This window comes from Protopterus annectens, chromosome 8.part0 (genome assembly GCF_019279795.1).
Source record: "Protopterus annectens isolate FY-2018-M chromosome 8.part0, PAN1.0, whole genome shotgun sequence".
Taxonomy (NCBI): domain Eukaryota; kingdom Metazoa; phylum Chordata; order Ceratodontiformes; family Protopteridae; genus Protopterus; species Protopterus annectens.
This window is the reverse complement of record NC_056741.1, coordinates 777,613,994-777,638,065: the sequence shown is the minus strand read 5'-3', so window position 1 is coordinate 777,638,065 and position 24,072 is coordinate 777,613,994. Positions and strand designations below refer to the sequence as shown.

General features: G+C 37.6%; 1 protein-coding gene across 2 annotated transcripts in view; it reads left to right on the top strand.

The window, feature by feature from the left end:
* The window catches only part of DENND1B (DENN domain containing 1B), a 3,525,330-nt gene that overhangs the window by 2,405,812 nt on the left and 1,095,446 nt on the right, over positions 1–24,072 (top strand). For both annotated transcript variants that reach the window (XM_044080248.1, XM_044080247.1), the window contains 2 exons: positions 5,558–5,658; positions 19,512–19,557. In XM_044080248.1, coding sequence (XP_043936183.1) covers positions 5,558–5,658; positions 19,512–19,557 — 147 coding nt within the window. The remainder of the gene's footprint in view (positions 1–5,557; positions 5,659–19,511; positions 19,558–24,072) is intronic.

Here is a 24,072-nt window from a genome sequence, read left to right as displayed (position 1 = left end):
CCAATATCAAGTAGGTTGTAATAGAGATTAGTGTAATGTATTTGCAAGTATAGAATATCTGTTGCCTGCAACAATTATGTTTCTCATTTCTCTTATATTAAGTGGACAAAGCTGTTTGTGATCTTTGCATGTATTGTGAAATGGGTTTGCAAACCTTTGAATTTGCTGTGAAAGGCTGAGTTAGCACATTTTCTGTGAGTATTAATTGTAGCATTTGTAATATGACAATACAGCTTTATAAATCACTATGCCTAAAATGAGATGTTTCATAAGACTGTCGGTTCTATTCCCACACAAGGTGCTTAGCTTCATTTAGTCTGGCAGTTAGCGAGGAGATTAAAGCAAGAGCTGGTGATAAACTACTTCCTGTACTCTGTGGTTTGATTCCCTCAGCCTCTGATAAAGTTAATTTTATCAGATTCTAGCAATGTTCTTGGTTCATGACAGAAATATTTATAATCTGTTCCTATTTATTTTAGGCTTTGTCCAGATTTCTTGCACTAAGAGGTTGAGATGTGTGTGAGAGAGAGAGTGAAATGCCCTAGTTAGAGTTAGCAGGTGGATTTTATTTTCAAGTGCATTTTCAAGGAATTGTGAGTTTTAAGGAAGAGAAATTTACTGCTCCTCATGCTAAGCTACTTAAAATGTGCAACTGTTTTGTTTAGAAAATGTGCATTTTCAAGGAATTGTGAGTTTTAAGGGAAGAGAAATTTACTGCTCCTCATGCTAAGCCTATTTAAAATGTGCAACTGTTTGGTTTAGAAAATGGTATCACTATTGTAGTATGGAATTTTTAAAGCAGCACAGCAGGTAGCATACTTGCATCTTGATACAGAAGGTTATAGGTTCTACTCCCACAACATGTAGATGTGTATTTTAAGGAGGTGGAGTGCTATAGTCCTGAGTATGTCCTCCTTTGGATGAGATGCTAATAACTATGAACCTGTTTTTCAGCTTGCCACCTATTCCCTATTGCAATATACCAGCTTACCATTTTTTTAATATAATGTAGGCAATTTATTCTTCAAGGGCGGCAGGCATTGAATTTGTAGATTAAACACTGAAATATAAAGTTGTTTTCTAGCAACAACCTCTTCACTGGTTTCAGATCTCTTTAATGTGGAATTATTCAGGTGACTTTTACTTCTGCAAAGATTCTGCATATCAATTGATATTGGTGGACTGTATGACAGAAGTTTGAGTAGCTATGGTTGAAATGTTCTGAATTGGGCAGGTTGTCATTATTGGTTCATATGATTTGTTTCATTGTTTAAAGGAAAAATGTTCAGAACTATAAATTTAAAACACGCTTCAACTAGTGGTGCTGTATTATACAAGGGATATAATTCAATTATTATATAGTATAATTAATACAGTCAGGAAGGTGAATCAAATAACTTTTCCATGGTTCTAAAAATGTGTGCAAGGAGCCTATGATTTGAAAACAGCCCAAAGGTAAACTTACCCTGCCACTGGCCAGATGCATTTTCTTTGAATGTGGGTTCCAATGTTTCAGTGAATGTGGGTTTCAGAGAAGTTTTAATGCTAAGTCTGTTTTCATTGTAGGACTATTGCTTTGTTTAGGTTTAGTAAATGTCTATCAGTGTTTGTGCTATAAAAGTTGTAAATGAAATCCAAATATCTGTAATAATTGTAGAAGTAAAGCATAAAACAGTATGTACACTGAGAGATTTGAACAGTGTCTATGACAAATGGGGAGAAATAGCCAAGCAATGGGACACTGGAATGGCTCGTGGGCTGAGTGGGTGGGGCAACAGAGGGGGTGGGGCTGCATGGGCGGGGCTTGGGTTTGCACCTCCCTGCAAAAAATCCTGCGGGCTCCCTTGATACCAAGCTAAACCTGTCATCTACCGTCAAATACATAAAAAACTAAACTTTAACCCAATCACATTCATTTCATCCCTCAAAGAATGTAACTGGCATCCTCTAAAGTACCTCAGCCTTGATGATGCAGTTGAATTTTTTAATACTACCTTCCTGAGCATCCTTAATTACCATGCCCCCATAAGACTTTCCAGAAACAAAGCACAACCCTCCCCATGGCTACAGAAAACCACTAAGTCAGAAATGAAAAACAGGGATAAAGCCTGGGAGCACTGGCGCAAAACCAAAACCCCCTCAACTAGACAGAAATTCCTAGATCTACGCAATGGAGTCAAAAAGCTAATAAAACAGGACAAATTCCAATACTGCCAGTCTGCACTAGACTCCTCCCAACACAGCCCCAAAAAATTCTGGTCCTCCATAACCTCCATCCTCCACCCAGGTAATCAGTACCCCTCCTCCTAACATCCCTCACTCCTCAGAAAATATTGCTACCTCATTCAACACACACTTCACACAAACCATGTTATCACTAGCTAAACAACACAGCCCCCCCCTCCCCTCCACCCCACACCTTCAACTAGTAATCTCCCCACTGCCTTCTCTTTTTCTCCTGTACCGACCTCCAACATAAAAAAAATCGTAACTAAACTTAAGCCCACCAAATTAGCAGCAGACAACCTCCCAAGGGAATACCTACAAATCGCAGTTGATGCTCTGGCCTACCCAGTATCCATCTTGATTAACCAATCTCTGTCAGAAAATTACATTCCCACACTGTGGAAAGTATCACATATAATTCCCCTCCAGAAAGGCGGACCCTCCACAAAACTAACCAATTACCGCCCCATAGCTATTCTCTCTCCACTCTCCAAAATACTAGAGAGATGCATACACTCTCAGGTCTCAGACTACCTCCTTACTAACAACCTCCTTTCCAATACTCAGCATGGTTTCCGACCAAACCATAGCACCACCACTGCCTTACTCTCCTTTACTAACACTATCCTTCAGCATAAAAACAATGGCTGTCTTTCCTCTGCTACTTTCGTAGACCTTTCTAAAGCATTTGACATGGTCCCACACAAACAGCTCATCTCTGTCCTCAGTAAGCTATCCTTCTCTCATTCAGTCACCAACTGGTTTCAGAGTTACCTGTCTGACCACCAACAGTCCGTTGTATGGCAGAATGACATATCTCCCCAACTACCTGTCTCCATTGGGGTTCCCCAAGGATCCATCCTTGGACCCCTACTCTTCTCTGTTTTCACTAATAATCTATCCTCTGTCACCAAACATGGCACACTCATACAATACGCAAATGACTTAACCATCATCTGCTCAGCCCAGTCCCTACCCAAACTGCAAAAAGCCGCACAAGAAGCCTTTTCCTCTGTTGAAACTTGGTTATCCGATGCCCAATTAATACTCAACCCAAACAAAACTAAACTACTCATCTTCCAACCCAACAAACATACTCAAAACAACTCTCACTTTAACATCACAGCAAAAGACAACACCACTATATACCCAACTAAACACACCAAATTGCTATGGAGTGGAAATAGACAATAAACTAAAATTTGACATTCACATATCCATGACCATAAAAAAGTCCACAAAAAACTAGGAGTGTTATACAGAAATAAGCAACTTCTCACCAAAGCAGCAAAGATTTGAATAGCAAATTCCCATCTTATCTCCACCCTACTTTATGCCTCTCCAATATATACCAACTTAAGGCAATGCGATCTAAACAAGCTAGAGACTTGCTACAAAAAAATCGTCAAATTCGCCACAGGGGCATCCTACCGTAGTCACCACTGTCTCTCACTTGGTGAACTGGGCTGGCTTGAACTCCTTCACCTCTTTTAATGGTATCAACTCTCACTCGCCCACAAGCTAGTAAACCATCCACTAAATGTCCCTTCCCTCCAGAATCTACTCCAACCCTATCGCACCACCAGACCACTAAGATCCAGCAACAAAAATCACTTGCAGATCACTAAAGCCAATAACTCTGCTGGTGAAGCACTATTCTCTTGCACCATAGCCAAATTATGGAACTCCCTCCCACCCACAATTACCTCCGTACCATCATTCACCCACTTCAAAACTTTACTAAAAACGCACGTAAAAACATGCTGGCTACACCCTTGCAACTCCCACTCTAATATCACCCACCCCATCCAACCACTACCTTTCTTTCCATTCCACTAACTACCTTGATTATAGAAAGCTCAGATGCTCATAAGCCTAGTACTTATTATACGGCAGGAACTTCTTCTTGTAACATTTGTTAATGTCTGTTATGCACTTCACAGATAAAGATTCTAGTTGTCTACTGATGTACTATGTTCTTCATCTGTAAATATGTTGTAAGTAATTGCTATGTTAAATTGTTAATCGCTATTTAATCCAATGTAACTACCGTCTTGTTTATTTTAACTGTGGAACTTTTCTCCCTGGGCCTCCGCTGAAAATGGACCTACGTCCAGTCGGACACTCCCAGTCAACAAATGTAAATAAATAAATGAATACACAAATAAATAAATAATTTTAGAAATGAATTTAAAGCTAAAATATAATCAAGCATAGTAAACCAAAAATGTGATTGCAAATAATTCAGAAGGTTGTCATGGTATATAAAATGTAGATATCTCTAATCATGGCAACCTATGTACCTTTAAGAAAAAAATCCATACTATATCTTAATATTTATTTTCTATTTAAAACAATTTTTAAATGTATTGGGATTTTATGCACATATCACTTTGACTCCATTGACATCAGTAATCTGACTAGCACTTTGGTGACTTTAGTATGATTATAGTACTAAATGACATACGTTTTGTAAGGCCAGAGCATAAAATCTTCACTGACTATTGTTTCAGTTCATCATTATTGACCATGTTCTACTTTTCAGTAGTATATCTACCTGTACTCTGCAGATTGCTGAACTCAAATATTTCTTATAATGGTTGTTTAACTCATTAAGTTAAAGGTTGTAATAATCTACTTGTAACAGTAGGAGAGTACACATAAAAGTAAAACTCATTCAACGGCTTGCAGTTTTCTTCTTTCAGAAAAGTGGCATGCAAGTAGGTCTTTTTACAGTCTACCACTCTTACGAAATTCAAGGGGTGATATGCCAACAGAGCTACCATTTATATTTTTTCAGTTTGATAGAAATGCCTTACCTTTTAAGCAGTAGTCATATCAGTAGTTAGGTTCTTCAGTATAAACTTAAATCTGGTGTTTTAACTGTTACAGATTACTTTAGAATATTTAATTTCTGAGTTTTTCAGTGCTGTATAGATTTGGTAGCCAGTTTTTAAGGAGTATCTAAGTATTTAGTTTGTCCCACTTTTTGGTTTTGTTAATCTTGCAGAGAATTTTTGTCATATTAGTTTGTTTAAAAAGTGTCTTTAGTAAAGCATTTCAGCCTATTAATTGTTTTCTGTTCTGTTAATTTTATAATTCATTTTTATTATGATATCAGTGTGTGCCCTGATTGTACAGCATGTAGTATCACAGACGCCAGTTGTAAGGTTAGCAAATAGGTCTCCAATGTGTTAAGACAATATAAAGTACAATATCAGTAGCGCCAATGTTGATGTTTTAAAGAAACAATAACAAGAAGTAGCTGTGAAATAGTTGCTGTTTATTAGAAATTTAGAACCTCATTACCTGCTTATACTTTCTTTTTTAGTTAACCGCTTGCATTCATGGGTCAGCTGCAATGTTATACCCAATGTACTGGCAGCATATATATATCCCAGTATTGCCACCACATCTGCTGGACTACTGTTGGTAAGAACACTCTTTGTCTTTCTCTTCCACCCTAAACACTGCTCAAAACTTTCCAGTGTTAATATGGTCCAACATCAGCACTGATTATTTTTGACATCTAGAAAATGCTATGTTAACATAAAGAAATAGCTCTTGAATACTATGTGTAAATAAGAATGAATTTATAAAGTCCTTAAGTAGTCTGTCTGCAGTAATACAAGAACGACATTCTTAAACTTATCTGTTTTACAGTTTCTTAACTGCTTAGAGTTACTGATGTGCAATTTTTTTTAATTATTGCAATTTTTTTGATGAGCTAAAATTGGTAGGAAGTGCCCCATACCACATTATAAATGTGATTTCTAGATTAGTTCATGACTGTTGAGCTAGTCACAGTGGTGTAAACTTGTGTGTCTTGAAGGAGGGTAGAACAGTATAAAAATGAACATTCTGTAGAAAATGTCAAGCCACAGTAACAGTTTTGTTTTGTTTGAAAATGGAGAAGTCAGGTTATATATATTTGCTATTTATTGGAGAGAAATATAAATATAAACTCACTACCCTTATAATTATGGTTTATTTTTGTAATCTGTAATAAGAGGTGCATTAGCATGAAAATATATCTAATAGTGTTGCATTCTTTACTGCACATTCTGACATCTTTTTTTTTTTTTTTTTTAATGTCATACTATTCTGTACTGCTGGGTGAAACATGCTCCCTCTATAACCAGTTAATCCCATAGCAGTAATAGCAAATTTTATAATGTAGTCTTGTTTTGTTTAGATTGACATGAATATATCCTGTGGCTCTACCTCAGGCCACTACTGTAGTATGATTTATTAAGTGAAAAGCTCATATTTAATGCTATTTCCATTTTACAAACAAACTTCTTTTTGTGTACAGTCTAGTTTCAGTAAAGTGGAATTATGTACAAAAGAAAATGTTTTTTTTTCTCTTAAAATGCTTTGTTGTACAAGTGATAGTATATAATTAACAGTATCTTAAAATGCTTTGTTGTACAGATGAAATTATGTAATTAACAGTATCTGATACTCACATTAAACCTACTGAGTACTGAACTTCATGTTTACCACAGCTAGTATATATATATATATATATATATATATATATATATATATATATATATATATATATATATATGTGTGTGTGTGTGTATGTGTGACTTCATAAGTTTCATTCAAAGTGGAAGAACGTGACTTTTAAGAAAACACAGTGCTCAGCCACCATTGTTTTCTGAAATGATTAAGAGATCAGAATATAAATGTGTTGACTTGAAATCGCTTCATCTTAGCTGTACTGACCTAGGAAAAGTATTCTGAAGCATCCCGAGTCACCTTCCTCATTGACCACCTTCACAGATAATTTGTTGTTCTGATTGTCACTAACTGAAAGACTTCTGCATCAGCTACAGACATCAGTCAGCCCTAATCATTCTTATTCACTTGTTCCCTTAACCAGGCAATTCTGAAGGTTCATTTTATTCCATATTTTTTCCTTTGTGTATTTATGATGTAGAATTTATCTGGTGTGCTTTACCAATGCCAAATCATATGGTGTACTCATGACATAATTTGATTCAGACTTTGCTTACAAACCTAGTTTGTTTTCATTAACCTAGAAGTTAACCATAGTAAAAAGCAAGTCATAGTGTTTAAAACATGCACCTTGACTGTCTGGCTTTAATTAAGGCAAATTCTCATTTCGCTCTTATATCTGGTTCCTACTTAAATTTGCCAAGATATTGCTTTAGCCTCTCTGCTTGTCCTTTAAGTCACACATTTGTTGAAAGTTAAAATGATTTCTTTTTCACATTAGAAAAGTCAGTCATCTCTGTTGTTATTATTGCTTTTTTGCTTGCTCCTTTTTATTCCAGTGCATTGCTGAATTGTTTGTGATGCAGAATATGAAACCCATCTACTGTATGTAACATGCCACTGTAACTCACCCACTCTGTAAAGTAGTTTCATAAATTGTTACCCTATTGCCTCTTTTTGCTCTATTGCCAACAGGTTTTTAACATAAACTCCTAAACTTAGAAGCTATGACACAGTGTTAAAATGACTAACTTATCAAAACCAGTTATCCTACGACTTAATGCATTTGTGTCTCTGGGATTTTTTTTTTATTTTTTTAATCCCCTTACATCATCTAAACTGGCCTGGGACCCCAGTGCCCCATGTCCATGCTGGGTCTACCAGCTAATTTCCTACCCCCCCCCGAACTTACTGTGGTATTGCTGGTGCTGGTCATGAATCCTGAGGGCGTCTCAGTGAGGCTCAGCTGTCTTTACATACATCGGGGGGTGTCTTACATGCCCTATCCCCCCACACACAGCAATGTGGTTATATCTAAGGTGTGGAATGTTGCTGTGTATTGACTCACCACTGTGGCATTTCAGCTAGGTTCACCCACCTCGTTTTTGGGACACACTTCCTGCCAACAGTGTCCCCAGTCTCCACCAGGGATTGTGGCAGTGAGGCACCCATTTTGCTGCCCTCCCCCTTGTATAGGCACACCCATCCCTCCCTGTTGCTCTCTGTCACCAGAGTCATCACTCAAACCCAGATCACCTTGGTCATAGGATTTTATCTCTCTTTGCCACCAGAACAGGGTTTTTAACCAGCTGCAAATTTCCTGGCAGTCAGAACCTGTGCCATGTTCCCATTTTAGTTTCCTTTTTGCTGTACTGATTATTGCTCGGTCTCTCTGTCACTCTGTCTCTCTTACACACACACACACACACACACACACATATCTGAGAGGCACAGCTTGTCTGACTGTAATGCAACCTGGTGTTTCTGATGTACTGAAACAACCTAAATTAAGATGTGGTCCCTCCTTCATTCCTGTGCACTACCTGGTTTTATCAGTTCATGTTGTCTTGGAGAAGTGCACTTATTTATGCCTCACTGATTGTTCTCAAGGCTGCATTTGTATAGCTTTTTCAGCTAGTCTATTAGGGAAAATCTTGACAAGTGGTGAGGCAGTACTTTGCTGGTCTGATCAGCTTTGGACAGGCGTGTAAATGAGAAGAAATTGTCTGTTAGAGCTGTTGTATGTTCCTTAAGCAATGTTGATAGGTAGGGTAGTAGACAATATTGCTTAGAGTTTCATTATGGGGCCAGAGAGCTGCACCTGAATCACATCTGCTCCCATTTGGAACCAGTGCAAGTTACTGAACTTCGTTTTGCATCTGAGTTACCCTCAAAATAGTGATCTTTAATCTCATAGACCTTACCTGGTTGATAAATAAAAAATGAAGGAAATCTGAATGAATACAGTGTGTAATATGGAGGCATGCTGAATAGCTTTTAATCTGTGTGCTTAATATTTATTTTTATATAATACCTGAACCAGTTAAGATACCTGTTGCCAAGCTCACATTTATGTGCATCCCTAAAGTCTGTTGTATACTTTATGGTGGTACGAAGTTTACAGTTTGTCAAAAACATAAGTACTGTAGGAGTAAATTTGTCAGTCACAGAAGTGTTTGATTATTCATTCAATTTTATTAAGTCTTTAAGCTAAAACAATGTACAGAAATCAAGTTTAAAGTTCATTAAATCTTTCTAAATTCCATTTTTAAGAAAAACTGCTAACTGCATTTCAAGTGTTACAGCAATTCAAATCAGACACATAAGTTCAAAATAATAAATATACAAACAGCACAAGTTGCTCTTGTTAGACTTCTTTAGAGTTTTATATTTGGTTTGAGTTCTATAATTGAGTGTTGTGCTCTCTGTCTTTGCACCTCTGTAGTCAGAATTTTGAATTGATGAGTCTGGAAGCTTATTTTTCCTATGAATGTATACTTTTGCCTTTATTCGCCATGAGAAACTCAGTTTACATAGCAACCTTGAAGGCAGAAAGTAAATGGCTCTGAAATGTACATATGATAAGTAATTCGCTACCTGTACTTCCATAAATTTGGATATCTGTGTCCAGATTACTCAGGATCTAATGGCAAAAGGTGAGGTAACAGTATGCTAAATAGTGAAACATGTTTAAACCAGGAGGCTTTCTCATGTTGTCATATAAAGTTACCATTGCAGCATAATTCATCTGTATGAAAAAAATAAAATGTTTCTTTTTCATTTTAAAATGTGATGGGCATCTTCTTTGGTTAGGGTGTTAGTTATCATTCTACTAACGATACAAAGAAGGCATGCCCGAGGTAGCCGACAAGTATATTATTATTTAGAAAAAAAACTCAAATATTTTTGTAAATTACAAATACTAGCTTGTTTAAAAATGTAATTACTGCTCAATAAAAATAAAGGATCAAGGATCTTTTGGTAATATAGTAAATTAATCACAATGTGTTTAAAAAGTCAAATGAAATTTTCATATACCATAAATTAAAATAGTAGTATAGTTATCTGTTTCTTGCCTTATCTGGCTTCCATTGTCCCCTTATTTCTTTTTAGTACATGGTTAAGTTTAATGAGTATCACTAAGTTGATATTGGATGTTAGCACTGATATAGTATGCATTTTAAAATGAGCTTTTTAGCTTGTCTTTTTGCTCATGTAGTGGGCTTTAGTGAACAACTGGTAGCAAATAAGATACCCTAAATTTTAAAACGCATTTTATTAAAAGCCAGCAAATTGCATATTTTATTAAAAAGCACTAATGCTTCAAATAGTATAACATTTAAATTGCATTTTATAACAAGACATGCATGGCTAGAAGTGTTATTTAAGTCAAAGTCTGTTTGTTTCAATATTTTGCTGTAATTTTTTTCTTACTGCAGTTTACTTTAGGCAATTTCTCATAAATGCAAATCACTTTGAAATTGTACATACTAAAGTGATGTTGCCAAAAATGTAGTATTAAAGCAGTAGAAAATGTAATCACTGAAAACCTGTTGACTACTATACTTAACTTAGGCAGGATGTTAGGAAGCGCTTCAGTATAAACCCTTTACCCACTTTCTAATGTCAGCTGATGTTCAACATTAGATCAGTTTTGCAGTATTCTAAGCTGTTTGGGTCTTATCCCCACCAGTTGGTCAGTTTTTCAAAGTTTGAGAACACTCTAAATGCACTTTGTCAGGAGCTGGTGCAAAGCTCCATGTAAAAAGACAGAGCACCAAAATCTTCAGAGTTTTCATGATGTCAAAGTGCGCTGCTTTGCTGGACTTCATGGAGCTGTCGGTTGGCTAGTAATCATTCAAAGCTGGGCAGATAAGTCGCCTGTTAGGAAAAACTTTCCCCAAGTTATTTTTTGTGGAAAATGTGTTTTTTTTTCTTTGAAGATGTTTATTTTTAAACTATGAAACATATGTCTAGGAGTAATTCACCTTGTCAGAGGTTTATTTACTGTGTGGTTAATTGTGTGAGCAAACTCGATAAAAATCTATTTTTTTTTGCATTGTATTCTACATATTAATGTAAGATTTATGTGTTATGGGCAGGAAGTTGTGCTTTTAAGGACTGTCAGAATCTCATTTGTCCAGTTATAAGGTTTACAGACTCCCACAGGCTCCTCTGCCAGTTTTCAGTGCTTCCTTCTCTGCTGAGGCTAAGACACAGTGACTAGTCTCCTCAAGTCCTCTTTCTGCAAGAAGAAAAAAAGTTACCAGGGAGTCTCTGGTTCAGACTGGATATGGCTTCCCTGGTCCCTCCAGTGTGGCACCTACAACCACTTAAGGACCAGGGGATAGACATGCCCTCTGTGGCTTCAGGATTGCCCTCTGTGGGTAAGGATGAACCCCTTTTGTCAGTCTTAGGAGGAAAGGGGTGGGAGAAAGTCTACTTCTTAGCCAGGAAACAGACCCGGAGCCCTGCAATAGTATACTTACTTTGGGTTTATCTTTATCCAGGATGTTTACCAGTAAAACAAAAAAAATGTTTTCTGTCTCTTTTTAGAGTTACCACATGACCCTCTTTGCTCAGGACAGTTTCTGTTTGGGCAGTTGTGTCCTGCAAAAAGAATGAAAAATGGCAAATGTCCCGAGATTTTAAGACAAAAAATATTTTCTAGGTTTTCTTCAGTAGTTGTATAAAACAATTATTTTGTAACTAAACTGCTTAAATGACAAAAACAGGATAAGCAACTCAAACATTTTAAAATAAGCTTTTATTTTGACAAAATGTTGTTGAGTCTTTCGGCTTTTCCCGGTTAGGGGTCACCACAGCGGAACTCTGGTCCGCTAATGATTAGCAGTAGATTTTTACGTGCTGAGTTGCTGGCCCTGACGCACAACCTTCAATGAAGGTACGCCCATTCACGCATGTCTCCACACAGAAGATGCTCTAGCTGAGAATCGAACAGGACAACGTCTTACTGTGAGGCGACAATGCTACCGCAGCACCACTACCGCAGTTTTTATTATTTTGACAAAATAGTGACTTTTATTCCTTTACTCTGGCTGTGGATATTTGTCCTGCAAGATCTCATGCTTTTACAAAAAATGTTCCACTTTGGTCATTTGATAATGTGGCACCCTGTCTGTTTTAACTGACAGTTAAGATTTGCTGAGATTTACTAGAGAGTTAATTCCTGCTTTTAATTTTCCTACTGTCTCTTTAGAAAAGAAAAAAAGAATTCCCTCACTTTGATTCTGATTTGAAGTAAGAAAATCAGGGACTGGAGGGAAAATGTTGTGCTTCAGGATTTTCTTTACAACATGAAGATTCTGATACTGAGCAACATTGCTTCAGATTTCCTGGAATGTCTTTTCTTTTTCCTGATTCTTTCATTTAAAAAGGAACAGTTTTTTTTTCTTGGTATGAGAATTGAAATTCCTATTTCCTAACAAATGTATTCTGAGTTGTTACAGTTGGATATTTCTAAGACTGCTGCTGCTCATCATGTTTTATCTGCTTTACAGGATGTTTTTCTTACAGCTTGTAGTTTACCTGAGTCAACCTCCCGCCCATAGGAAGAAAGATAGGTTATACTTGGTACCGCAGACTTACAAGTACTTACCTAACCTAATAGCCTGCAGTGATTTCCCTATATAAAACTGATTCTGCTAGACAAATTACTAATGCTAATCATATTCCCTCTGACAAGTATGGGAAAGCTTTTGATAAATTTGTGAAAAAAATTTAGTCGTCTTCTGCTTTAACTTTCAGAATTTCCAATTGCCAGGCTCATATGTTAAGTGTTTACTTCAGTCTTTTGAGAATCGTCTATCATTTCAGGAGATACTGCCTCCACAGCTGCTGTTTCTGTGTCAGTCGTGAGAAGATTTTCATGGATCTGTTCTCAAAATCCTCCTGAAGATATTAAAACTGAGATTTTAAATATGTTCCCTGGACAATGAAGTTCTGTTTGGCCCTTCTGAAGCTAAGGTGCTTAAGACGTTTCATGAAAGGGGAAAATTGATTCAGGGGGTGACCCAAATCTTTAAGCCTTCCTTTTTTAAGTAAGTTTTTTTTTCCTTCCACTTCAATAGCAGTTTAAGCAGCAAGGATCCTCCAAAACAAGATTCTAATAAGCACTGGCAAGGAGGATCCAAAAAGAAAGGAAAAGCCCATTAAAATGAGGAATAGTCACCTCTTCGGGTCCCCACCCCCCAAGTCAACCTGGCAATCCCTGCCTTCTGTCTGAATCTACATCTTTCTGTGTGGCACCACATTGTTTCAGACAAATGGATTCTCAAAGTCATTCAGCAGGGGAAATTTGTAAATGGGAGGTCTCCCTCCCTTTCAGGAGTTCCTCCTTGCCCAGCAAACCAATTATCCCTGCTCCCTCCAGTTCTAGAACAGATATTATCTCGTGGAGTCGTAGAACCATTTCATGCATACCACATGGGCAAAGGTTTTTAATGAAGGATTTCTCTGGTGCCAAAGAAGGAAATGACTTGGAGGCCTCTGCTAGACCTGTCCTTTCTCAGTCTTTTTGTCACGGTCCCAAAATACAAAATGCTATCCCTTCAAACCCTGTTACATCTTGTCTCAAGCTAGATTTAAATATCCCCAACTTCACATTCCTGTTGGCAAGCATTTCAGACATTTTATAAGATTTTCTGTATCTGGCTGACATTAACAGTTCTCTTATTTGCTCTTTGGACTATCTGCTGCTTCAAGGGTATTTACAAAGTTTGTTGCTTCAGTAATTGCTTATTGCAGACTTCAAGGCATTCACATGTTTCTATACTTGGACAACTTCCTTATGCTTGTAACCTGTCTTTCCAGTTATCAAAAGTTCTTAGCAAGTGTTCAGAATCTTCTGTACTCAGTCTGGTTTTCAAGTGAACTTGCAGAAGTCTTCTCTCATCCCCTTTTGACAAAATTGTTTTCCTGGAATGTCTATACGATTCTGCCCTTGGAAGTGCTGTTCACCTACCAAGGTAGAGATGTTCCAAAAGTTCTTCATGAGTTTTTCCAATTAAAAAAAAAATCTCCAAGGGGATTTCAAATGATTCTAGAGTATGTGGTTTCTGTGATTGTTATGATTCCCCTGCCCAAAGATCATATGAGAAAAATCCAATGGTACCTTGAATCATAGGTTCATAGGAGATCACTAGGCTAACAGCTTAAGAGCACTTACAAGCCTAGCCCATACAACCCAGTTTTACCCAGTATATGGCTCCTAGAGGCAAGAAGATGGCACCAATCTTTGTCTATGCATTGAGTATCTTACAAATTGCCCCTATCCATAAGGGACATAGGCAATGCCCCAGGTGTGAAATTGTGATTCCCCCATCCACTGATCAAAATTCCTTTTGAAGAGGTCCAGGGAAGGGCTGTGCTTAATGTGAATAGGAAGCCTGTTCCGAAGAAGGGACAATCTCTGAGAAACATCTCTCTCTCCCACATGTTTTGAGTCACTGACTAAGTTTAGATCCCTAGATTGGGTGACCCTTGTGCTGTTTGACCTGCAGATGTGCAGCAGCTCCATCAAGGCTGGACCTGAGAATGCCTTTTAGGTCAAGTATAGGTCACCCCTTAATAGTCAGTAGGAGACAGAGTAAAGAGATAGAGCTTTTAGTCTATCTGCTTAAACATGTTGTTTGCATCCTGTATTTTCTTTGTGAAGAACCTCTGAGGTCACTTCAGCCGCTGTAAGTGCTTAGTCAAGTACATGCCAAATGGTGTACTGTACTTGATTATTGTTCTAATGAGAGCTGAGTACAGATGAACTATAATTTCCTTGGATGTGGATACCACGCCTTTACTTATAGGTTGTGTCACACAGAGGGACTTCCTAACCACTGTAAGCACATAGCAGACAAAGTTCAGGCCACTATCTGTCTGTCTACTTAGGACTCTCACCTGTGAGTCTACTCTTAGGGGTGTGCTATTGATATTGCAATTTGCAGCGGTATTTGATTTTCCAAAGGGTATGATAGTTCATTTTTTCATATCTAGTTAGAGGCCATGGTTCTGGCACCAATCATTTGTCTGATCTAGACCCTTCTGAAGGATATCTACCATCATTGAGGGATTCAGTGATTGCCCCCAGCTTGTAGTCATCGGTAAACTTTGTCATACAGAGACCTTCCACATTAGCCTTCAGAGAAGTATATTCCAAACAGGAGTAGTCCCAGCACTGAGCCCTGTGGCAGACCACTAATAACTGTCTTTTTCCTTGATCTGAATTCACCAACTTTAACTACATGTGTCCTGTCCTTGAGCCAGTTGGCTATTCATCTGGTGACATAGGGATTTATGCCCAGTTTTGAGAGTTTATTTATAACACCTGAGTGGAGAATTATGTCAAATGCCTTGGCCCAGTTGAGGTAGGCAGTATGTACTGTTAGCCATAGTAACTTTCTCAAAGAAATCCACCAGCTTCAGTAGGCACAACCTGCCCTTGACGTAGCCGAATTGGGTCTGGTTCAGTGTTTGGAGGTTTCCTAGCTCATTATTTATCAAGTCCATGATTATTCCTTCCATGCCTTTGAATATAAAACTAGTCAAATGTATGGGCCTGTAGTATCATGGGTCAGTAGATAGTCCTTTATGCAGAGGAATGACTGTCGATGTCTTCCACCCTATCAGGGCAAAGCCAGTCTGGAGGCTGTGGTTAAATAGAAATCCTAATGGGCCTGATAAGTCCTGATTTAAGCGGTTTGAGCAACCTGATATATTGTCAGACCCCATTGCAGCCATGATTGAAGTTTTAGAAAGCACAGTGGGACCCTGTTCTTTGGTGATAATTGACAGTGGAGTGGTGGAGGGTATTTCTTTTTTTTTTTTTTTTTTTTTTTTAAACAAGAAGCAGCTTTATTAAATTATCACTTATGACACAGGCAGTCCTACAGTTATATAAATGAAAACAAACCATATTGACATAGTTTTAGTTGCAACTATTATACATCACTTATAATCTATCCAATCACTGTCAGCTGGAGGGTATTTCTTGGGGGGGGGGACTGGAGGTCATGGGAAGGTGACATTTGAACTGAATTTGTCAGCCTCCAAATTTGCTATATCCTCCAGCTAAGTATAGGTGATGCCATCTACAACTAATTCTGCATCTTGTTGGGTGTTGCCGTTAAGATTGTGGGCATATCTGAAAAATGTCTTATGGTTATCCTTGGCTTTGGAGGCTATTTTACCTCAAAGTCTGCTTTCAGAGACTTGATTACTTCTCTGATTCACTTGTTTAGACTAATGGGGTCTTTTTGCTCTGTTGTGCACATTCCCCTCTCTTCTTGACAGTATTTGTTGTACAACCTATTAATACCAGAGGTCCACCAGGGTGGCTTGTTTTTGTGCTTTGACCTGTTTTTTCTTTTTGGTCTGGTACTTCTGTTTCTATGCAGTTGTTTATATGGTCATACAGGGCTTTTGTGTTAACCTCTGCATAGGTTTTTGCATTTTCTGGATTTGGAAGAGCTTGGAAACTAGTTACGCTGTCCCTTAATGGGAGCAATTTACCTTAGAGAAGTTCTTTATGTTTTTTGGGGTTAGGTGGCAGGGCTAGTTTTCCCTTTATTTCAAGGAGACCACTTTGTGATCTAATCTTACCAGTGAGGACATCACTTGGGGGGGAGGGGGTGCAGCATTCTCCCATATTTGTGAGTACCAGATCTGGGATATATGTTACCCTACTGAGAGTGCAGACTAGCTGCTTCAGGGCATTTGAATTTACATCGTATGTATGCCTCCCAATTAATGGCGGAATAGTTAAAATTTCCCATGAATATTGTATTGGGATGGATGGTGAGTGATTCTAATAACTTCACGTATGATGTGTTGGTTTCCTAGTTCATGGTGGAGTTTTCCCATGGTTAGTTGGACATGGAGTAGCTCAAACATGTTATATTGTTTGACTGACCTTGAGGTATGCTTATCCTTTATGTAGAAAGATACACCTCCGCCTCAGGATTCAGCATCTACATCCTTTATCTTTTCACATGCCTATATTGGGGTTTGTAAAGAGAGAGGTTCTACAGTGGGTATAGCAGTTCTCTCACAATCCAGCTCTCCCATTCTTCCTTCCCTTTCTGTTCACTCTGTCACAGCAAATGTTTCAGACCTGATGTGGGGAGTGGTTTCCAGATTTATGAAAGTGCAAAGTTTGTGGAACTATCCTGCAGACAAAAGCGCATAAATGTAAAAAAAAAAAAAATGATGTTAGTAATAAATGCTTTGAAAATCCTAAATCATGTCTGATGACCAAGACCTTTACAATGTTCTACAAACAACACAATAGTGATGTGGTACATAAACAGGTGGTACCAGATCTTGCCACCTTTGCAAACTTATGACTTGTTATGTTAGGGGGTAGCAACTCTGCTCAAATCTGACTCTTCAGGCTTCAAACATTCCATCAGAGAAAAATTTTGTTGCAGACAAGCTAAGCAGGACAAGTGCAGTCACACATGAATAGAAACTTTACCCTGAGATCTTACAAGACTTGATCCAACTGTGGGAAATACTTCAGGTACATTTGTTTGCTTTTTCTCAGAACAGACTAAAGAAATTCTGCTCCAGGAGGTACATTTGTTTGCTTTTTCTCAGAACAGACTAAAGAAATTCTGCTCCAGGATTACTTGCAAGCAGGTCAGAAAGATTGCCCAAAGATCATGGGTGTGACTCCCTTTTGGCCAAGGCAGCAGTGGTTCTCTCTTCTTTTGAAACTGGTGAAGGGCAATTACCACAACGTTCCACTTAAGACAGGATTTGCTTACACATGACAGGAGTTGTTTGATACACCCCAACCTGAAAATGTTTTGATTGACTGTCTGGGTGATATAACTTTGATACATTTTAATCACCCTTTTTTCTGAGGACATATAGCAGGTATTGAATGAGGCTAAAAATCCATCTGTGTGTGTGTGTGTGTGTGTGTGTGTGTGTGTGTGTGTGTGTGTGTGTGTTTGCATAAATGGAAAATATTTTCTATTTGGCACCATTCCAAGAATCAGGACCCATTTCAGGCCTGTCTGCCTCTGGTTCTTGATTATTTGTGTGAGTTACTGTCCTCTAGTCTTTCATACTTCTGTATCAACATTCATTTGTTGACCATTTTGCCTTGTCTCCCCTTGGTTCTGCCTTTTTACTTGTCCTGAAGTCAAGAAGTGTTTGTAAGAAAATTCCTTGGTTTGTACTTATTTCTTTAGTAACCAGATCCTGCAACCTTTTGCTGCCATTGGATTTCACTTTCTGTAGCTGTAAGCATTCCTTATAACTGGCACTTTGTCAGCCTTGATGCCCTCAGTTACGTGCCCGCAGTTCTGATGTGTCATTGATACTTGTAGCACAAAGTAAATTCTCGCCCTAGATTCCCACATGTAAGTGGTAACCTGTATGCATCAGTCATGTTTTCTTTCAGCAAAATGTAAAATCCGTATGCCACATTTTCTTCCCATGATTGGATGCATTTTACTTTTTACTCTGTAAAGGTTATATAACTGATTGGATGCCTTTTACTTTTTATTACAGAATTGTTAGTTAAATTATTACTTTTATAACAAGTGACAAAAGTCAGTCTGTGATCATGGCACATTTGGGCACTTCTTTGAACTTGACAATCTAATAATTGAGAAAAGTACATGTATGTAAAACTATATCATTGCTAACTCAAAGTAATTAATTGGATGAGCACTTTGTTTACTTTCCTTGGTGTAGAGTTTCATAAATAGACCTAGGCTTTGTTGTAAGTAATATATGTATGTATGACCAGTCTGCTTACAGACTTTTCCAAAATGTAGTGAAGTATTAGAAACTTGTTGAGCAAGATTTCAAAGACAGCAGACTATATTGAACTCTTCAATCATGTGTTGTACTGCAACACAGAAAATAAATGATTATTAATTTTCTTTAACAGCAAGTGCATTTTCCTATCCTTGGATATAATGGTGTAAGGCGTTTTGCCTTCTGGGTGGTCTACTTTTAATGTAAAAGGTAAAAGAGACCATTTGTAGCATATTTGATTAAGATCTGTATGGCATAATTATGATTGAATAAAGGACAAATATTATGAAGACCAGAAGCAAAAATCCTGTTAAAAATTTAGTCTTGGCAAAATAAGTTTATAGAAAAGAAGAAGGAAAAAAATAATAACAGGATGATAAAACATCTGTTGTAGTAAGCCCATCTCCGTGACTTGTTAACCACCATGATTCAGTTACAAAATTCCAGTAACATTTGCAAAATTACTTTTTATGAGATTTTCTCTGTCTGCTGTATGGACATACTTAGGTCTGTTTTCGTGAGAATGAAATGGTTACTTGCCAATTAACTCACATGCTCATCTTAATACAAAAATTGTTATAGGAAGTAATGCCCTGCATTAATAACATTAGCAATAACAGTCTGCATTTATCATGACTTGTTATGATATTTAGGGCAAAAATAATAGACTGACATGTCTTTTAATTTCAAGTATTATAATTGGGATTTTTTTAGTCTTTTCAGAACAGCTAACATGTGTGTTCTTGTTGTAGTGCACCGATGCCTTATCTAATTGGAGTGCATATGAGTCTAATGGAGGTAGGTCTGATTCATATTTTTCATAGTGCTTCTGTTGTAAAAATTCTTGATGCAAGTTTTTTTTTGTACCGCTTACTGCTTGTACCAGAAAAAAAAATGACTGTCCCTGTTCAGTGAAGCAGTCTGTATCATTAACAGCATTCTTTAGGCAACATCTAGTTAGAAATTATCTCACTGTTTGTGTGTTGTCTTACTACATGTAAGTGTTACATTGTGTTAGTATTACATTGCTCATTACAGCTGAGTGACGCTTCCAAATGTTTCTGAAGTTACATCCCACTGATGCCTGTAGGCATCAAATATTGCTTGTTCATATTTCCATTTATAATTCCAAAACCATACTACATACATAGTATTACAAGATTTCATATTAAAGCTTACACAATGGCAAACACACGTGTTTGATATTTGATATCTGTCTTTCATAGGTAAAAAGATATTAATTGCTGTTCAATAATATTTATATTGTCATGAATTTCTTGTCTTTCCAAATATCTTGACAGCCAAGTAGCAGAGAAAGAACTGCTTAGCCTCATATGAAAGTTCTCAGCTGGATGAGCAAACTGCTACTGGCAGTGTATGTGTAACTTGAGTGGTTACTGAGGTATTTTAAGTTATTTACAAAGCATTATAAACTTACTGGTTAGTATGTTTAGTGGGGCTTATAAATTCAGTTTAAGACCTAAAACCTAAAGAATACTAGAACTGTAAAAATAATTTGTGCTAAAGATCTTGACATTTATACTTCTTTAGTAACCCCTATGGTTTGAAATATGAACGTTTGAAATGTGAGGACACACTTGATTCTGTCAAAAAGCTTAGGATCCGTTGGAGGGAGGGAGTTAGTAACACATGTATATATGTAGTAAAACAAATTGGTTTTCTTTTAAGCATTGTACATGTGCAGTAAATGAAAAAGGCAAATACAAAATTGTTATAATGTGACAGCCAGTAATATATATTTTGCAGTGTATTCTGTTTTAGCATTTTAATAACTGGTTGCCACCTTTCTATGTGCCCAAAGTGAAACATTTTTATGTAGAAATGTAAGATTTTGCAGGACAAAACATACCTATAGTCAGTGCAAAGGAAAGAACTACACTTTTTGCCAAAATAAAATGCTATTATTGCAACATTTGAGTTGCTTATGCTATTTTTTATAACATTTAGGTGTTTGAGATACAAAATAACGGTTTTATGCAACTATTAAAGAAAACTTAGGAAATATTTTTTGTCCTAAAATATTGGGGCATTTGTCATTTTTTCGCAGGACACAGCTGTCCAAAGAGGTACTGTCCCTCGCAAAGAGGGACAGGTGGTAACCCTAGACTTATATATACATACATACATGTACGTTCCCAAATCAGTCATTTTCCTAACCACTTGTAAAATGAAGGTCATAGTGCTAGAAAATTGAGCAGGCATACAGCTCTACATAAAAAAACATATAAGCAGGAATATGCTATTTCCTTATGTTTTCCTACAACAGTAATCAGCTTTAGACCACTTTCAGTAAAATTTTTGTTTCAGCTTGTTGTTTAAGCAAATTGAGCACCACTGTCTAATCATAAGTAGGGCTAACTGGTGACCAACTATAGCAAGGTCCAACCTAGTTGTGGCTTCCCATAACTTTTAAACTTTTGCATACATAATATTTCCCCATCACCCTCAGAACACAAGCAATCAGTAAACTCAGAATTTATTTTTATTGCTACAGAATCAAAGCATTAGGGGTCGCCACAGCAGATTATCTGTTTCCATTTCTTCCTGTCCTCTGCATCTTGCTGTGTCACACCAACCACCTGCTTGTCCTCTCTCACCACATCCATAAATCTTATCTTAGGCCTTCCTCTTTTCCTTTTACCTGGTAGCTTTATCCTTAGCATCTTTTTCCCCAATATACTCAGCATCTCTCCTCAGCACATGTCCAAACCAATGTAATCTTGCCTCTCTGGATTTGTCTCCAAACCTTCCAATCTGGGCTGATCCTCTAATATACTTATTCCTAATCCTGTCCACCCTCATCACACCCAGTGCAAATCTTAACATCTTTAACTTTGCCACATCCAGCTCAAATTCCTGCCTTTTTGTCAATGCCACTGTCTCCAACCCATATAACATAGCTGGTCTCACTACCCTCTTGTAGACCTTCCCTTTCACTCTTACTGGTACTCGTCTGTCACAAATCACTCCTGACACTCTTCTCCACCCACTCCATCCTGCCTGTACTCTCTTCTTCACCTCTCTTCCACACTCACAATTACTCTGAACTATTGATCCCAAGTATTTAAACTCATCCACCTTCGCCACCTCTACTCCTTGCATCCTCACCATTCCTCTATCCTCCCTCTCAGTCACATACATAAGAGGCCAGTAATTACTTCTAAGGCCAAACATTAGACTAGCCATTTGTGAAATGGCTTTCCCATAAACCTGTCCTCATACTTAGAACCAGTTACCCTAAACAGTTAGAAAAGACTTTAATTATAATAGTTTTCATATGAAACTGAATTAATTCTTGCTGGCTGTATAAGAAAAAGGAAATATCTTATTTCTGTATAAGAATATATTTGATTATGGGATACTCCTTTGGTTAGCCACCTTCTTATTCCCATTTTTTTTCGCAGTTGAACCTTATAAATTGGCTGAACTGATATTGTGATTGTTTATGTATTGCTGTCTTTCCAGTTACTGTAAATACTAGGTAAATCGAACATATTTTATTGTAGTGCATTATCATGTGTTGTTTTTGTACAGTTGTATTATTACTTTATAACAGCTTGTTTCTGTTTTGCGTCCAAGTCTTGACTGAAAAGGGCCATAGACAAGCCCACTTAACCCACATAATAAACACTTAAAATATGTTGATATAGATATAATCCATGCAGCATATACTGGTGGGGCTGGAGGCCTCTTTTCAGTGGTATACCTCCTGTGAGAGGCATCAAGGGATGCGTTAATTGGATGCCCAAACCACCTCAACTGACTCCTTTCAACATCTAGGAAGAGTAGTTGTAGTATCAGATTCTCTTGAATTATTGAGAATTTTACTTTGTTGTGGAAATTGAGGGAACCTCATTTATGCCACAGGTATCTGTGATCTCATCCTTTGACCACTATCCAAAGCTTTGTACCCACAGATGTGGATGGGGAAATAGACTAACTTTTAAACTGAGCGATTCAACAACACAGTCCAGCGCAATGCATGTGGTACTACCACTGCTGAATATGTTCCCAAGATACTTAAACTCCGTTTGAGGTAGTAGCTTCATTTTAATCTACAGACATCAATTCACTGTTTACAAAGGAGAAAACCATAACCTCTCATGTTTTCCATCTGAACCATTTCATGCTTGCCAGTGAACTATCATGGTTCCTGCCTGAGATCATTGTTACTTAAAGATGGGGGGACATCACCTGCAGATCCCAAAGATGTAGCTCATTTTTCCCTAGACTACACTGAATAATCTCAGACCTTAGCTTTGCCTTGATACGCTGTTCCTGAAAATTATGAGAAAGAGGGTACTCAAGACATACCCTTAGTGGAGTACTGCACCCACATTTAATGCAGTTGATGTAATGGAAAGAATACAAGCACAATATTTTCTCATCAGATACATCCAGTTTTATGCAAGCAGAGGTGGGAATCTGGGACCTTCCACTTCTGCGTCATGGCTCACAAAACATATACGTATTAGTCATATGCCTCCTGCAGGTCCTCATAGAACATGTCAGCAGTAGTGTCAAGTGTCTCTGAAAGGGTCACAGACATTTGTCAGCAGTAGTGGCCATTGTCTGCGATCCTTTCTGTAACTGTGCAAGGATAAGGAGTCAGTCCTCTTCCATGATCAGAATGGACTTCACAATGCTCCTTGTGATTCAGATTATTAGATGAAGTTTCTTTTCTAACACCCTAGATGTAGGTTTTCTTCAAAGGATAAGAAGTCTGTACTCTAATTAAAACATACCTTCTTGTCTACCTCCTTGACAATGGGAGCCAAAACCCTTGTTTGCCATGCCAGAATTACTCTCCCTAACATCATATGGCAATGGAACACACATTAACAACAATGTGTCAGTTTTCTCCAGCACCTTCAAGATTTCTGATTTTATGCACACTCTTCTGCCTTGCCACATTGAAATTATTTATTCAGTGCAGTGAATTCATATGTAGACATGGGCTCAGTCCTATTGGTTGCATCTGTCATTGTCTTATCAAAGGATGGGTTTACCCAACTGGCTTCAGGAGATCTAACACTGAGGACTGTCTTTGAAAAGATATATAGTTGGGTTAATTCCATCCAATAATTATCATTTAGCACTTTTTCCCCATTTATTTCCACACTCATGAATCGACTCACAGTTGTGACATTGCATGCTATGTCATTTATTTATTTATTTTTGACATTTGTTTACCGGGAAAGTCTTGACTGGGCAAAAGCCCATTTTCAGTGGAGACCTGTGGAGAAAAGCTCAAAAAAATTGCATATCTACAGGTTATACAGTACAGTTCAG